Source organism: Zea mays, chromosome 1, assembly GCF_902167145.1.
Source record: "Zea mays cultivar B73 chromosome 1, Zm-B73-REFERENCE-NAM-5.0, whole genome shotgun sequence".
In the NCBI taxonomy this organism is placed as follows: Eukaryota; Viridiplantae; Streptophyta; class Magnoliopsida; order Poales; family Poaceae; genus Zea; species Zea mays.
This window is the reverse complement of record NC_050096.1, coordinates 201,329,346-201,330,565: the sequence shown is the minus strand read 5'-3', so window position 1 is coordinate 201,330,565 and position 1,220 is coordinate 201,329,346. Positions and strand designations below refer to the sequence as shown.

Sequence of the window (1,220 nt, the reverse complement as noted above, 5' to 3'; positions counted from 1 at the left end):
CTGATATGATAGATAGGCTGAGTTCGCATGTTAAGTTTGTTGGCTGTGTTCCGGTTGGCCATGAACTGTTTGTTCAGTGAGTGATAGACAGACTACATGAGAGAGGTCCGGAGAAGGGATAAACCGATGTAAGTTTTTCCCTGCAAATGTGGTGCAAATGTGGAGAGACTGTTTCCAACCCACGATCTGGTGACTATCACTACAGCGGACCTTCCTTCCACATGCTTGTGATTATACTAAAAAAGAAATGATGGAAATGCCCACGGCAGATCTCAGAGACTGTCCTTTTTATGTTCTCCTCCAGCTTCCATCCATCATGTGACCAGTGGAACCAGCTGTGTTTGCTTACAGAAGCCTTAATCGTAGTGAGATTGGTACACCTTGATGTGCAGAATTTCAGCTATATACTTAAGTAAAAATATAAAGTCTTAAAATGAAATATTACTGCTGCTGGTTTGAGGCAATACGTAACTCAGCATTCGGTGGGTTCTCATTATTTGGCTATTTGTTGCAACATTTTTTTGTTCATTCCTCAATTCTCTTTATAAAATGTTATTGTATACTATGTCTGCTCAATAACCTGTTATTGTTCTCCCACTGCTATTACCAGATTGTCTAGGAAGAAGATTTGGTCCGAACCTTCTTGGTAGGGGAGCCGATAGTTCAACAACAACAACAACAACAACAACAAAGCCTTTTTGTCCCAAGCACGTTGGGGTAGGCTAGAGATGAAACCCCGTATGAAAACCTCAGAGCTCAACCCCCAAAGAACAGAAAAGGGAAACAAAGGCAAAGGAGAACCGAAAACAACGAAACGGGGAAACACATAAAAGAGATAAAACCCACAAGGACCAGCAAGATCTAAAATGGACACAAGAAAAGGTCAAACGATTAAGGAGGAAAAGCGAAACTATCAATCAGGGTTCTGGCACGTGAATTGCACACTTCCACCCCTTCCTATCTGCGGCGAGCTCTTTGTCAATATTCCACTCCTTCAGGTCTCTCTTCACAGCCTCTGTCCACGTCAAAGTTGGTCGACATCTACCTCTCTTCACATTTTCGGGACGCCTAATTATTCCGATATGCACTGGTGCCTCTTCAGGTCTTCGTTGGATATGTCCAAACCATCTCAAGCGATGTTGCATAAGCTTCTCCTCAATTGGCGCCACTCCTACTCTCTCTCGTATATCATCATTCCGGACTCGATCTCTCCTTGTGTG

At 43.2% G+C, this 1,220-nt stretch overlaps 1 protein-coding gene across 1 annotated transcript in view; it reads left to right on the top strand.

Annotated features, from left to right (window-relative positions):
• LOC100216817 (uncharacterized) overlaps window positions 1–176 on the top strand; it is a 2,107-nt gene extending 1,931 nt beyond the window's left edge. Inside the window, exon 1 of the mRNA NM_001143213.1 lies at window positions 1–176. This exon is cut by the window's left edge and continues 1,931 nt beyond it. Within this exon, the coding sequence (NP_001136685.1) occupies window positions 1–80 (80 nt within the window). The 3' untranslated portion in view covers window positions 81–176.
• The last annotated feature ends 1,044 nt before the right edge of the window (window positions 177–1,220 follow it).